The sequence below is a fragment of the Elephantulus edwardii genome, unplaced genomic scaffold (assembly GCF_000299155.1).
Source record: "Elephantulus edwardii isolate Elephantulus edwardi_28Jun2011 unplaced genomic scaffold, EleEdw1.0 scaffold00325, whole genome shotgun sequence".
NCBI lineage: Eukaryota > Metazoa > Chordata > Mammalia > Macroscelidea > Macroscelididae > Elephantulus > Elephantulus edwardii.
Genome location: NW_006400075.1, coordinates 2,133,715 through 2,146,880, shown reverse-complemented (window position 1 = coordinate 2,146,880; position 13,166 = coordinate 2,133,715). Strand labels below are relative to the sequence as shown.

At 46.9% G+C, this 13,166-nt stretch overlaps 1 protein-coding gene across 1 annotated transcript in view; it reads left to right on the top strand.

Moving 5' to 3' along the window:
* Window positions 1-13,166, top strand: part of CABIN1 (calcineurin binding protein 1) — a 125,948-nt gene that overhangs the window by 77,855 nt on the left and 34,927 nt on the right. The window contains exons 27-28 of the mRNA XM_006901429.1: window positions 2,986-3,171; window positions 4,383-4,717. Coding sequence (XP_006901491.1) covers window positions 2,986-3,171; window positions 4,383-4,717 — 521 coding nt within the window. The remainder of the gene's footprint in view (window positions 1-2,985; window positions 3,172-4,382; window positions 4,718-13,166) is intronic.

Here is a 13,166-nt window from a genome sequence, read left to right as displayed (position 1 = left end):
GATGAAGCTTTGTCTCTCATACTTTGGGCATGTTGGTAGGATAGGCTAACCCTTGGAGAGGAACATCATGCTTTGAAAGGTAGGGCGTCAGTGAAGAAGATGATTCTCAGGTAGATGGATTGCTACATCGTCTGTGGCTGTAGAATCAAATGTGTCAGAATTAAGGATGGTACAGAACAGGGCAGGGATCAGATCTGTTGTTCATAGGGTCACTATGAGTTGTACTTGGTAGCCACAACAACATTTTTATTTTGGACATCAGTAATCATTTAGAACGATTTAACATTTAAACAAAGAGTATGTACTGTTAATTATAACTGCTTCTGGAGAGCTTCATTTCTTTGTGTTAATCCAAGTTGTCTATTACCATATTCCATCTACATAAAGAACTTCATTAGCGTATCTTGTAGAGCAAGCTCTGATGTGTAGACAGTTACAATGCCCACCCAAAGGTGGCACCTCTGTGGTAAGTCCACCAGCGGCTAACCATTTACTACCTCAGAAACGCTCCGGAGGGCCAGCCTCCAGTTGAATTGGTGCTGCTGTTGTAGCCCTGCTGTGCTGCTGCAGCATTTTTTGAGAGCAGCTTCCACCTAATTCTCTCTCAGTACTTTCAAGATGTCATCTAACCTGCAATTTCTGATGAGAAACCTCCACGTCATTCCTCACTTTGTTCCTCTGAGTGCGATTTGTCTTTCTCTCTGGTTCTTTTCAGAATTGTTTTTTGTGTTGTAGTGATTTTATTTTGATATGTCTAGGTGTTCGACTGGAGTAATGGGAGTAAGGCATGTCAGAGACAATAAGATTGGCTCAGGATAGAGCAGGATTTGGGGTTGTTGTACATAGGGTCACTATGAGTCATGGATGGCTCAACAGCAACATGTCTAGATGGGGGGGGGAGGCATATATTGGCTGGTTGGGGTCTTTACGTGTGTTTGGTGTTCTCTGAACGTCATGGTCTTTTATTGTTACAGTTGCGCCATCATTATTTTTGTTTGTTCCCTAGTCAGTGTCCTTTAAAAGGGCTTTTCCATTTTGGCTTCTGGTCCTTCTAGGGTGTTGCTCTTAGATGCCCTGCTCCATTTATGTTCATGCGTTTCTTCGCAAAGCAGGTTATTTCCATTGACACATATTCAAGTTTTTCTTCTTAGCTATGGAAACATTCATCTTTTAACTAGTCCTAAAAAAGAAAAGAAAAATGTTATTTCTAGCATGTCCCTTTGATTCTTGCATTACTATTTTGAATACCCCATCAGAAAGTCCACCACCTGGCTCCTTGCTGGCGCTCTGGTGGCCTGGTGCATAAACATCTCAAACATTGCGTTGCCATCTCAGACACCAGTGATTCAAGTCTACAAGGCAGCCTCCTCCTGTGCAACTTGTCAGCCTGTGAATGTTCGCTGGAGAGTCAGCCAGGAGTTGCTTCTGACTTGATGGTAGAGTTTTGAGTTGAGGTCATTTCTCATCTGGTGGCTCTTGGTTTTTTCTTTTTCTTCAAAGTCTTGCTTTGGGATTTTTGTGTGGTTTTTTCCCACGTGTAGAGCAAAACAGCGGTGAGCAGATCACGGTCACATTTGAAGTACATCCCTTTACTGCTTCTGTGGGGATCAGGTCCATCTGGTCAGAGGTTGAGCTGGCATTTGTTGTTGGATTGCTGTCAGTACACCAGACCAAAGACACCTAACCTGCTGCTGTCATGTCAGTCTCACCATGGCAGGCCTCCTTTCTATTTGGGTGGCTGTGCTCTTCATCGGGAAATGCCCATCTTCTGCCGAGGGAATTACTCCCCACCTTGATAAGTGCCCAGCACCCACCCCTCACACCACCAGAGCTCCTCTGCAACACTGCTGGCTTAATTCTTCTCATGCTATGTTGTGTTTAGACTCGTGTGCTGTCAAGTCGGAACTGACCCATAGCTGACCCTCCAGCAGCCTTTCAGAGGCTGTCACACAGGAGAGGACTGCACATCCTGGTCCCACAGGGCAGCTGGTGGACAGCCAAGTGCTTAGAATGGGCCCTAGTTTGCCAAGTATGCTCTGCAGGTCCCAGCTCCAGCTTCAGGCCATCTATGCCCCCTCAGGAAAGCTTCTCGTTTTCTTCCTTCTCCCTGCTGGCCTGGGTCGGAGCAGGGCTGGTTCTCTGCAGGCCTGGTGCAGCCTCATCCTGTGTCAGTGCAGGTCCTGGGAGATCCAGGGCTTATCCCCTTCTCCTGGCTGCAGGGCACTTCAACAGGTCTCCTCCCCTTCCCTTGTGGTTTGAGGCTTCTGTTTCTTTGGCAGACCCATGGCAATGACCCCTCTGCATGTCTACAACCCAGAAAAGCTTCCTTCAGTGTCTGCATCTTTCTCCTGAGCACCAGGGAGAGATTGGTGAGGACCTTGGGAGTGAAGGACACACCCTCCCCCCTTGTCTCTGCCTCTTCTGCTGCTCCCTTGCCTGCCCTTGTTTGTCCTGCGTTCTCTAGGTGTGCAGAGCTCACATGCCCGACTACTTCCCAGGTGCAGAAGATCCAAGGCCACTCGGAAGAAAGGCCTACCCATCAGTGTCCTGAGCCCGGGACAGAAGGCCCTGTGTGCTGTAACATGCTAACATGTGTGATGGCATCATGGGTCCGTGCTGACTGCACAGCAGCAAGGTCTCCTACTCCCAGTGTTCTGTGCTTATCACACTGTGAGGTGGAGGTGCTGGCAGATGTGGCTGCTCTGTGCCTGCTCCCAAACTCAGCTCAGTGACAACCTAGTGGCCGTGGTGGCAGTCTGCTGCCATAATCAGCCAAGGCTTCAGTGAGGGCTCCCCTGCCAGAAAGCTCTTGAGTCACACCTTTGCTATGGACACCATTGAGGTGTGGTCCAGAGCTTGGGCACCAGGGACTCTTGTGTGTCAGCTGCCCTACTGGTTGCCCTGTGGCATGGTCTGCACCACAGCAGAAACCCTAAGGGGCCCTTTCATAACAAAGCTGGGCACTCACACCACTTCTCCCCTCAGAGCGCAGCCAGGACAGCACGGCTGTGGCCCTGTCTGACTCCAGTTCAACTCAGGAGTTCTTCAGCGAGCCTGCCAGTTCCCAGGAGGGCTCCCGGAAGTCCTGCCCCACCGAAAAGAAGACATCCACGCCTGGTGGCCAGGCAGGACCTCCTGGGAGAGACCTGCCCGGGGCCACAGAGGACAGAGGTACACAGGCTCACCAAAGTGCATGCCTTCCCCACCTTCCAGATGGCCCTCCAGCCTACTGGGTATGCATCCAGTGCAGGCTGGTGACCCAGCACCTCTGCCTCCCACCTGTGGCCTGGCCAGCCTCACTGGGGCTTCCAGATGCACAAGGACCACCAGTCCCTCTTCCCTGCTCATCCCAGGCTGCTGCCGAGCACTGTATGGCCTGCTGTGGTAAGCTAATATAATAGAGCTGAGACCAAGCCTCCAACTTCCCTTGGCCTGTCCCTCTGGGGCTGCCCCTGAGCAATGCAGAGTGAAGTGGATAGTATCTATGTGAGTCCACACCCAGTCAGCAGAGCATTGAAATGGGAAAGGGTCACCAAGCCAGCAGGTACTGGCACAGCACCCCTCCTGTACCTGGAACCTTCCCCACACTCTGGCACCCTGCTGGCCTCAGCATCACTGTGAGTCCACGGATCCAACAGGACAGACCTCCATCTTCCCTACTCCCCGGGCACCCTGCTGGCCTCAGCATTGCTCTGAGCCTACAGATTGCCAACATGGTCCCCCTACATCTAGGCAGCTTCAGAATGTTAGGAGAACCAGAGCAGGGCTGACAGTCTGCCTTCCTGCTTTGGCCCCAGGTCCTTAGACATCACCAGGAGTTGTCTCCCCATTGCTCTGCCTGCCCTGGCTCCAAGAGAGAAGCCATGAGGTCAGGATGTCATAAAACATGGCTTAGTGGAGATTCCTTTTTTAAAAAAGCGGTGGGTGACTCCCCACTATCCCATCCCTAATGTAAGCCTTCACTGTCCATCCCACACCCAGCTGTACCCACAGTGCTCAGGGGAGGGGGAGCATAGATAAAATGGCAATTGTCCCCCTGGAGGTATGTGCAGAAAATTGGGACCTGGCTGTCCCTGCTGCATCCCCTTGGGCCCCATGGTGGCGCTGTCCCCGTGAGACCCCGCCCCCCTCCCCCAGTGGTACTCCCTGGGTACCTGCTGCTGTGGTCAGGCTGCCCCAGGAGAGAGATGAGTGCTAGCATCACATATGACCCTCTCTGTCCCCTCTGTCCACCAGGCTGTGCGATGCAGCTGAGCCCTGTGCCTCAAGGTGGATGAGGAAACGGGGGCTCAGCACACTGTCCAGTGCAGTCAGCAAGCTCAGCACCCCGGTGGTGGCTGTGACCATGATCTGACTGGATGACCCGCTTCTTTCTGCTGCAGGCAGAACAGAGGAGTCCTTGGGGAACATTGAGGGCTTCCGGACAACAGAGCAGGTTGGCCCAAGGCCGGCTGCAGAGCCCCAGCCCGCCTGTCACTCCGCCAAGCCCACGGTGGCGGCCCCCTCCCTGTGGGAGGCCAAGAAGAGGGCAGACCCCACAGGCTTGGGCGAGCCAGCCGCCTTCCCCCAGGGGCTGCCAGCAGACACAGAGGAGCGGCGCCAGTTCCTGACTGAGCAGTGCATCGCCTCCCTGCGTCTATGTCTCAGCCGCTTTCCTCAGCACTACAAGAGCCTCTACCGTCTGGCCTTCCTCTACACCTACAGTGAGACCCATCGGGTAAGGCCCCATCTGGGCAGGGTGGGATAGCAAGGCCCACCGGGTGAAGCTCAGGCTTGGTGGGTGGGACAGCAACACCCACCTGGTGAGGCCTGGGGTGGGGCAGGGTGGATGGTGAGACCTGTTAGGTGAGACCTGGGACAGGCCGGGGCAGGGTGGGTTCTTGGCAGCTGACTAGGTCAGCAGTTTGAACCCAGCTTCCACTCTGAGAGAAAACTCAGCCACAACTCGGCTTACATGAATTAATAGCCTTGGAGACCTGAAGGCAGGTGTCCTGCGTCTTGCAGGGTTCTTACAAGTGGACAGGGCACTGAAGAGAGCTGATGTGGGAGATGCTCAAGGGCAGGACCCCAACTGCTTTTGTGTACGTGTGGGGTGAGGGTGAGGAGCTGGATCCCAGCTTTGTATGCATGTGGGGTGAGGGTGTTGGGACAGTACCCCGGCTTTGTGTACATGTGGGAAGAAGATGAAGGGGACAAGACCCCTACTTTGTGTGTATGTGGGATGAGGGTGTGTGGGACAGAACCCCAGCTTTGTATGCATGTGGGGTGAGGATGTGGGGAGCAGGACCTTGGCTTTGTGTGGGGGGTAAAGGTGAGGCAGACAGGTCCCCATTTTGTGTGCATGTGGGTTGAGGGTGAGGGGCAGGACCCCAGCTTTGTGTGCATGTGGGGTGAGGGTGAGTCAGGCAGCTTTGAAGGGGGAAGGGTGGCAGCCCTGAGAGCTGTCGTGTGAGGGCATGCTAAAACTGAGTGGACAGCAGAGCAAGTGCTACTTGGCCCTGGGCCCCTCTTACGCTGAGGCTCCAAGGGAACTTGGGGTGAGGATGGAGGCATCTAGGGAAGCCTGGTGTGGGTGGGCTGACAGGCAGGCCCCTGGGTGTGGCCCTGTTACCAGGCCTCAGTCGGCATCTGCCTGGCAACTCCACACAGGCCCTTCAGTTCCCCTGGACCCTTACTCACTCTCTCTTGGGACTTTTGAAGAACTAGGACAAACTTTTGCCCAAAAATGGATGTTGCCTGACAAGGTTGTGTGGCAGGAAAATGCTGTTCCATGTGGGGAAGGAGGCAATGCTGTGTGCCCATGTAGTAGTGGCTTCTGTCAATCTCACACCTCCTGTGGGGCAAGCTGTCCTGTCCTTGTTTGTGAGCAGGGTTTTCATACATGGATTTGTCAAATAGTCCCTTTGCTAGATTGGGGAGTCTTTTTTAAGAAGTAGTGTTAGGTTGTGTCACATCCCCCTTTATTAAAATCTATTGAGGTGATTATGTGATTTTTCTTCTTCCCTTCATCCTGCAGTGGAATATGAAGGGGTTTGGTGGTCTTTTTGTTGAAGCATGCTTAAATTCCAGGGATAATTACCATTTTAGTCGCAGTATGTAATCCTATTGATATGTTTGGATTGAGTTTAGTATTTAGTTGAAGATTTTTGTATCCATATTTATAAAGGATAGCTTAGGAAGTACTCTGTCGCTTTCTGTGTTAGAGAAGAGTCTGAGAATGTTGTTCATTTCTTCGTGTGATAAAATCCACCAATGAAGTTGCTGGTCCTGGGATTCTTTGTTCAGAAGTCTTTATTATGAATAGGATGTCCTCTCTTCTTACAGTCTTTTGAGTCAGTTTAGATCATTTGCTGACCTCACTTAGACTATCGTTCATAGTATTCTCTTATGATCTGGTGTCTGGGTGGACCTGGCCTTTCCTGATTCTTTGTATGTCCAGTGATTTCTTCCCTTTTAAAAAAGAATTTCTGTAGAGTCAGCGATTACTATCCCCACATAATTTTCAAACTTGGTTACTAATGTCCTCTTGTTTTCAGTCTAGCTAAATATTTTGGTAATATTATTGAGCTTCTCAAAGAATCATCTTTTTATTTTGTTCATTCTGTTGTTTTTCTGTTCTGATTCCTGTGTCTCTTTTCTTCCATCTGCTAGTTTGGGGCTTGGTTTGTGCTTCCTTTTCTTGTCTTCCTTGCCTCCAAGTATAAAGCTAGGGTATTAATTTGAGATAAATCTTCTTTTCTTAAAATGTAGGCACTTAAAACTATAAATTTCTCTCTGAGCACTGCCTTCTCTGGTATTCTGTAAATTTGATATGTAGCCTTTCTGTTCTCATTAGTACTTTGTAACTTTTCTGATGATTTCTTCTTTGATACATTGGCTATTAAGTACAGTATTCTATTTCCACATATATCCAAATTTCCTAGCTTTCTATTACTAATTCCTGGTTTTATTCTGTTGTAGTTGGTTTATGATCTCAACCTTTTCCATTTATTCAGACTTGTATTGTGACCTCACATGATCTGTCCTTGAGACTAGTCCATGGTCACTAGACAGGAATTTGTGTTGTGTGGCTATTTGTTGGGTGATGTTTTCTCCAGATCACTATTAAACCTAAGTGCTTTGCATTGTTACAGATCTGTTTGCTTGCTAATCTTTTTGTATGCTGTGTTATTGAATGTAATATATTGGAGTATCTCAGTTTTGTCATTGAACTTCTTTAATTCCATCCGTGTGTTTTGATGTTTTCTTGTAAAGGATCCCTGGTGTGTGATCAGGCTGCCAACCAAGAGGGGTTAGTATACTCCAACTGCTCTGCAGGAGAAACTAAGGCAGTACCTCCTGTGAAGGTTTATAGCCTCAGAAACCCAGTGGAGGCTCACTCCTTGTCAGGAAGCATCAACTCAGCATCAGTGGATTTAGATTTATAATAGACATATCTTTTTGATGAAGTGACCCTATTAGTACTACATGATGTCCTCCTTCTCAAGCTCAAAGAACTGTAAAGCAAATTCAAATCTCAAGTTGCAGTATTTAGAGATGTTGTTGTTATGTGCCATCGAGTCACCTGCAACTCATAGCGACCCTGTGTACAACAGCTCTGAAGCCTGCCCTGTTCTGAGCCGGTCTTACTGACTCCGACACACCTACCCCCATTGCCCCACTTACTGTATCAATCCATGTCATCCAGGGTCTTCCTCTCCTGCGCTGTCCCTCCACCCTTCCAAGTACGATGTCCTGTGGTCAATATCTTGAATGATCTAGGAACCATCAAAATAAGATGGGGGGGGGGGGTGGAAATTATAATATATTTTGGTGAGATCCTTGACAGCAGAGTTGCCGGAGGATGGGGAGATGAGAGACATAAGAAAAATTCTCACAACTGGCCCAATAGACAGTATCACAATTAGGGAAAAAATGTACATGGAGAGAATACACAGATTCACTGTTGTTGTTGTTGTTACGTGCCATCGAGTTGCTTGTGACTCATAGTGACCCTATGTCCAAGAGCTCTAAACGCCATTCTATCCTGTGCCATCCTAGCCATCTCAAACACACTTATTCCCACCACTCCAAACACAGAATCGATCATCTCATCGAAGGTCTTCCTCTCCTGTGCCGTCCCTCCACTCTGCCCAACATGATGTCCCTCTCCAAGGACCAGTCCCTCCTTGCAACATGCCCAAAGTATGTCAGACGAAGCTTCAAAATCCTTGACTCCAAGGAGCATTCTGGCTTCACCTTCTGTAGGACAAACCTGTTTGTTCTGCTAGCAGTCCATGGTATATTCAACACTCTTCTCCAGCACCACAGCTCAAAGGCATCAATTCTCTTTCTAGCATCCCTATTCACTGTCCATCTCTCTGAGTCATAGCACGTAACTGTGAAGACTATAGCCTGGATCAGGCGCACCTTAGTCTCCAGCCTGACATCATTGCTCTTCAGTACTCTTGAGAGGTCCCTCATAGCTGACTTTCCCAATGCAATTCATCTCTTGATTTCCTGGCTGCTGTTACCAAGAGTGTTGACTGTGGAACCAAATAAACTAAAACTGTTAACTATCTCAATCTCTTCACCATCCATACTGATGCTGCCAATTGGCCCAGTGGTGGGAATCTTTGTTTTCTTGATGTTGAGCTTCAAACCGTATAGGAGGCTGCAGTCCTTGACCTTTTGCAGCAAGCACTTCAGATCCTCTGTTTCAGCAAACAGAAACACTGAAGTATTTCAGGAAGTATCATCTGATGAAGAGTCACTGGTAAGGAAGGAAGTTCAAACTGCACTGAAGGCATTGCCCAAAAATAAGGCCCCAGGAATTGATACCAATTGACATATTTCAAATGACGATACAGCCCTGGAAATTTTGAGGTCAGCTATTTGGCCAACAGATTGGAAAAGGTCCATATTTGTTCTTATTCCAAAAGAGATGATCAAACAGAATGTAGATCTGTTGAACAGTACCATTAATATCACATGCAAGCAAGACACTGCTGAAGATCATTAAAAAACAGTTAGAACAATACATAGATAGGGAACTGCCAGAAGTGCAAGCAGGATTTAAAAGAGACCATGGCACCAGGGATATCTTTGCTGATGTCAGATGGATCCTGGCTGAAAGCAAAGAGTACTAGAAGAATGAATATTTGTGGGTTAGGTTTTTTAATTAAATTTTTATTTTATATTAGTTTGCTTACAGAGTTTGTACACATTGTGTTTCATATTGTTCTTCATTCACATTTGTTTCATACAGTCATTCCCATTCATTATGTTTTATAAAATTAATCACCATGGGGGGGGCCTCTGGTGGCCTAGTGGCAAGAAGCTGCACTGCAATCCCAGAGATACGTGGTTCGAATCCACCAGATGCTCTGCCGGAGAAGGAGGGGCCATCTCCTGTACCAGTCAGATCCGATTTGACGGTACACACACACACAAACAAAATAATAAAAATAATAATAAAAAAATACTTTAAAAAATTCTAAAAAAAAAATTAATCAACATTGGACTATGCCCACCATTACCCTGTCTTCTCAGGTCCCCACTGATTGTTCCCCATTTCCTTTACACCCTGCCTCCACCCACCAAACTGTGAGACCCTGTAATCTTACCCCTACTCACCGCACCCCTCTGCTCCCACCCCTACTCCCCTTACATCCCCATAAATATTAGTTATCCTTCTATTTTTACTGACTGAGAAAAACATTTGGCAATACCATCTCAGATAAGGATCTCATAACAGAAGTTTACAGAATACTACAGGTCTTCCATATCCTTACAGTTATTTCTTGGAGAGGGTGCAGGTGGAGTTGCTCTTTGGAGGCAAGAATGATGGGGCTTCACCTAACATACTTTGGGCATGTGGCTGGGAGGGTCAGTTCTTTGGAGAGAGACATGGTATTGGGAAGGGTGGAGGTGAAGATCCTCAACCAGGTGGATTGACAAAGTGACTGCTGCAATTGGCTCTTGTGTGTCAGGAAGTGTGAGGATGATGCAAGACAGAACAGGGTTCAGATCTTTTTTCATAGGGTCAGTGTGAGTCGTACTCAATTTTTTTTTAATTATTAATTTCAATGAAAATTTACAGAGACTTTGGATTTCCATTCATTCATTGTTGCACTTTTCTCCCATCCCAAACCTCTCCCCTAGTACACTACCCTCTTGGAAAAGTGAAAGAAAAATTCTGTTTTACAGTCCCTCCCCTCAGGTCCACTCCACTATGCAGCCTTCGCCCTGGACTCCTGGCATGACAAAAATACCTAATCATATATCCCTTTTAAATAGTTTTCTCCCTCATCTGTTTCAATGCATTTTACATTATTGGACCCATCTTTCTCAGTCACACCCCAACCCCGAGGTCAGTCCTGTTTTACAACAGTGGAACCACGCAGTATTTATCCTTTTATGACTGAGATACTTCACTCAGCATAATGTCCTCCAGAGTCACCCATTTTGAATAATATTGCATGAGTTCCTTGTTTTTCAGTGCAGCATAGTATTCCATTGTGTGAATGTACCACAGCTTCTCTATCCATTCGTTTGTTGATGGGCACTTGGGTTGTTTCCGACTCCTTGCTGTTGTGAACAAAGCTGCGATAAACATGGGTGTGTATATATCTGCTTGGATGTCAGTTATGGGGTCTTTGGGGGTATATTCCCAGTAGTGGAATTGCTGGGTCAAATGGTATCTCTATTTGCAGCTTTTTGAGAAAGCACCATACCGCCTTCCACAGTGGTTGCACCAGAGTCATACTCAATTTTATGGCACCAAACAACAACCTAAAAATACTGATAAACCAATTACAAAATGGGCAAAAGACTTGGAAAGATTTTTCACAGAGGAAGACATTTGGATGACAAACAGACACATGAAAAAATGATCAAAATCTTTTTGTGTGTTAGTGACTATGCAAGGGGCATTTGTGTGAATCATAACAAGTTCTGGCTAGCATTGAGAAAAATGGGAATCCCAGATTTAATTGTGCTCATGTAAAACCTGTATCTAGACCAGGTGCTGTTAAACAAACAGCAAGGGAACACTACGTAGTTTAAGAAAGATTGCTTTGGGGTTGTATCCTTTCTCCATACCTATCCAATCTATATGCTCAGAAAATTATTAAAGAAGCTGGGTTTTATGAAGACGTATGTGGCATCAGGATTAGAGGAAGATTCATCAGGAACCTTCGGTATGCAAACAACACAATCCTGCTAGCTGAAAGTGAAGAGGACTAACCCTAACCTAACACTTGTTGCAGAAAATTAAAACATTACAGCCTTCAATATGGATTGCATCTTATCATCAAGAAAACAGAAATTCTTGCCACTGGGTTGATAGGCAGCATCATGGTATGGAGAAAAAGTTGAAAATGTCAGCAACTTCATTTTACTTGCATTCACTTGGTACTAGCAATCAGGAGATACATTGGACTAGGAAAGTCTGCAGTCAGGGACCTCTGCAAATTACTGAGGAATAATGATGTGAGTTTGAGGACTATTGTTGTTGTTATGTGCCGTCAAGTTGCTTGTGACTCATCGCGACCCTATGTACAGCAGCCCTAAACCCTGCTCTGTCCTGTGCCAGTCTCACTGTCTCTGACACACCCACCCTGATTACCCCAGTCAGTGAATCAAGAGGGTCTTCCTCTGCTGCACTGTTCCTCCATCCTCCCAAGCATGGCATCCCTCTCCAAGGATTGTTCCCTCCTTGCAACATGTTCAAAGGATGTCAGATAAAGCCTCAGAATCCTTGCATCCACCAAGCAGCCTGATTTAACCCTCTCCAGGGTGAACCTGTTCGTTTTCTTAGCAGTCCATGGTACATACAGTACTCTTCTCCAGCATCACAGCTCAAAGGTATCAATTCTCCTTCTATCCTCCCTAGTCATTGTCCAGCTCTCTGATGCATAGCAAGTAATTGCAAAGACCATGGCCTGTATCAGGTGCACCTTACTGTCCAGAGTGACACCATTGCACTACCCTGGAGAGGTCCCTAACAGCAGACTTTCCCATCACAGTACGTCTTTTGATTTCCTGATTGCTGGTACCAAGAGTGTTGACTGTGGAGCCAAGCGGACTAAAGCTGTTAACAGTCTCCATCTCTTTACCAAACATCCTGATGCTCCCAATTGGCCCAGTGGTGAGAATCTTTTTCTTCTTGATATTGAGCCTTCATACATATTGAAGGCTGCAGTCCTCGACCTTCTGCAGCAAATGCTTCAGGTCCTTCTCAGTTTCAGCAAGCAGGGTTGTGTCATCAGCATAACACACATTGTTGATGGACCTTCCACCAATACTGATGCCATACTTCTCCTCATAGAGCCCCGCCTCCTGGATAATCTGTTCTGCATACAGGTTGAAAAGGTATGGAGATAGGACAGATCTCTGGTATACACCCATCCCAGTTTTGAACCATGCAGTGTTTCCTTGCTTTGTTCTGACGACTACCTCCTGGTCCAAGAGTAGATTTTGCATTAGCACGATCAAGTGTTCTGAGATTCCCATTCTCAGAGTCAGCCAACTTTTATATGATCCACAGTCAAACACTTTTGCATAATAAATGAAACACAGATATACATTCCTCTGGTATTCCCTGCTTTCAGCTAAGATCCATCTAACATTAGCTACAATATCCTTAGTACCACAATCCCTTCTAAACCCAGCCAGGACTTCTGGCAGTTCTCTGCTGCTTTGCTGTTCCAGTTGTTTTTGGATAATCATCAGCGGAATCTTGCTCGCATGTGATATCAATGATATTGTTTGATAATTTCCACACTCTGTTGGGTCAGCTTTCTTTGGAATGGGAACAAATAAAGATCTCTTCCAGTCAGTTGGCCAAGTGGTTGTTCCCCAGATTTCTTGGCACAACTTGGTGAGTACATCAGGCCCTGATCTTTTCTTTTTTTTTTTTTAATTGTTACTAAATTTTATTAGTTTTAATGAACATTTACAGGGATTTTGGGTTTTCATTCCTTCTTTGCTGCACCATTCTCTCTACCTTCCTCCCCAGTTTGTTCTTCTTCCGCCATCCGAATGGCTGTTTTAATTGTCCAATTGCCACAGTGCTTGTCAAAGTCGCTTCTGATTAATCTCCTTTGTCAGTGTGTCCTTTGCCATTCCCTATCACTCCTCCCTGAGAGAGACTTCACCCTGAGTCATAAGGAAAAGGGGATGGC